Source organism: Pundamilia nyererei, unplaced genomic scaffold, assembly GCF_000239375.1.
Source record: "Pundamilia nyererei isolate P.nyererei 1_Seehausen unplaced genomic scaffold, PunNye1.0 scaffold00306, whole genome shotgun sequence".
Taxonomy (NCBI): Eukaryota; Metazoa; Chordata; class Actinopteri; order Cichliformes; family Cichlidae; genus Pundamilia; species Pundamilia nyererei.
Genome location: NW_005187707.1, coordinates 249,749 through 251,983, shown reverse-complemented (window position 1 = coordinate 251,983; position 2,235 = coordinate 249,749). Strand labels below are relative to the sequence as shown.

The window sequence follows — 2,235 nt, the reverse complement described above, 5'->3', positions numbered from 1 at the left end:
GTCATGTTCTATTCTATTCTTCAGTTTTCCAAGATTTAAATATTACTACAAGATACTCTGTAATAAACTGACAGAAACCTTTAAGGTTGGGTGATATGTAAAAGTTTTCCAACCAACAATTGTCAGTCCAATAAGCATCAATAGACTTTTCCATGGGCTGATCAATGTAATCATGCATGGACTGATTTGCTCATTTAGAATCTGTATGTTTTGTTTGGAGGGAATATTTTACCTTCTTGTTTGTTTCAGTATTAATATAGCTACTTTTTGGATCATTTATTTATTTATGTATGTATGTATTTATTTTTTTTATTTGAGATGCATTTGAGACTCCTATGTTTTCGTTTTTCATCTTAGTTAATATCTTAGACAATCTTAGTCCGGTTCTTTTGTGTTGCCAGTAACAAATATTTCAACTCAGTTCAGTATGTTAACAACTTTAAAATAATTTTTCAGTACAGTGCATCTGATATGATTTGGAAACGCACACAGAGCACAAACAAAATGAACTAATGAGTCTCTAAGTGTCTGCTTCCTTTTGGGGTTTTTTTTAAACACAAACAGGTGAGCTTGGCGCACGTTACAGTCATACTAACTAAATGATGGGTTATTGAGGTTGGATGGTAATGCTTGCTAATGTTTCTCTCTCCACTTTTGCAGCAGGTTGTGAAGCCTGTGTGCACTCAGCTGGCCTGCCATCAGACATTAGTCCGATACTTTATTATGAAAAGCAGCAACATCAGGAACTTGGAAATTTCTCAGCAAAAAGGCATCTGGTCTACTACACCAAGTAATGAGACCAAACTCACCAAGGCCTTTTTGGAGAATAGCGCCATCATCCTTATCTTCTCTGTTCAGGGCTCTGGACACTTCCAGGTGACACTCTGTATGCATGATCATGTGTGGCAGAGTCATGATGCTGACTGTGAAATTGCAACAGTAAAAAGAAAATTGGTTTTGAAAGACCAAACTTGTGTTTTTGTTTTCTTTTTCACAGGGCTATGCTCGCATGACGTCTGTCGTCAGTCAGGAGGAGAGCTGTCATGACTGGGGCCTCATGGAACTAGGAGGGGCTTTCAGTGTAGAATGGATACACAAAGAAAATATTCCCTTCCAGTGCACCCAGCATATCCTCAACCCATGGAATGACAACAAGAAGGTCCAGATTAGCAGGGATGGGCAGGTACATATACAGGGTGCATCACAGCACAGAAGCTCTTTCACATATTGGTACAAGCAGTTAATGTGACTGTCAGCACGAATGGTAGTGGCATACTGCTCCAGCAGAGAATGCAGTGAACAGTTAATAAACGGATCATTTGCAAACACTAAATTAGAACTAAACACAAACTCCAAAAAGTTTTAATGTTGTGTAAAATGTGAATAAAATCTGATCTCATTAAACCATTTTTGTATCCACAAAAAACACAGAAAGCATACCGAATGCTTAAACTGAGCAAATTTCCCCTTTTAAAGATTAAAAAGGTGATGGTAGCAGCACTTCTCAGAAAACTTGGGACATAGCCATGTTTCCTACTGTGTGCTATCCCCTCTTTTAACACCCATTAAAACTTGCTGATCTTTTGGGAGAGAACTCTAGTCCCCTTCTTGTCTAATAGAGGATCTTAGCTTTTCAGCAGTTGTGGTCCTTTCTATATACAGTTTTATGATGCACCAAATATTTTACGTTGGTTAAAAGAGACGGTGGTGGCGTTTTTGTATCATATTTACATATAGCCTCCGGCTTCTTCTTTGTATCAGAGAACTTGAACTTGATTTGTGGATGGCATGGTGAAATGCATTTATAGATGGTGATTTGTGGTAGTGTTCCTGATCCCATGCAGTTATTTCCATGACAGAATCATGCCAGTTTTCAACACAGTGCCTAGAGATGGAAATCGAGAAGCCAGTAGTTCAGTTCAGTTGCACGTGTGCTACAATCAGCTGATTTCAGTTCATTGTGCCAGAAATAATGGCTCAGTCATGCCACACGGAGATCAACATTACTTTTATTTTTATGCTGCTAACATAACTTCAGCTATTTGCAAGCACCTGCATGGACAGCATGCTAAAACTAAGCTGTCCAAGAACTCTGAGCGACACTAAAGCTGAGTGAATGCCAACCCTAGCCAGACCTAGACAGCCAAACCGTGAACAAACTAATTGAGCAGTCAGGCTGCAGCCTCAATTCAATTTTATTTATTTAGCGCTAAATCACAACAACAGTCGCCTCAA

General features: G+C 38.9%; 1 protein-coding gene across 2 annotated transcripts in view; it reads left to right on the top strand.

Moving 5' to 3' along the window:
- Nucleotides 1-2,235, top strand: part of ythdc2 (YTH domain containing 2) — a 42,179-nt gene that overhangs the window by 34,572 nt on the left and 5,372 nt on the right. Inside the window, exons 29-30 of one of the 2 annotated variants that reach the window (XM_013915457.1) lie at nt 664-876; nt 998-1,183. In XM_013915457.1, coding sequence (XP_013770911.1) covers nt 664-876; nt 998-1,183 — 399 coding nt within the window. Of the gene's footprint in view, nt 1-660; nt 877-997; nt 1,184-2,235 lie in introns of both variants that reach the window. The other variant, XM_013915456.1, reaches the window with a different exon arrangement.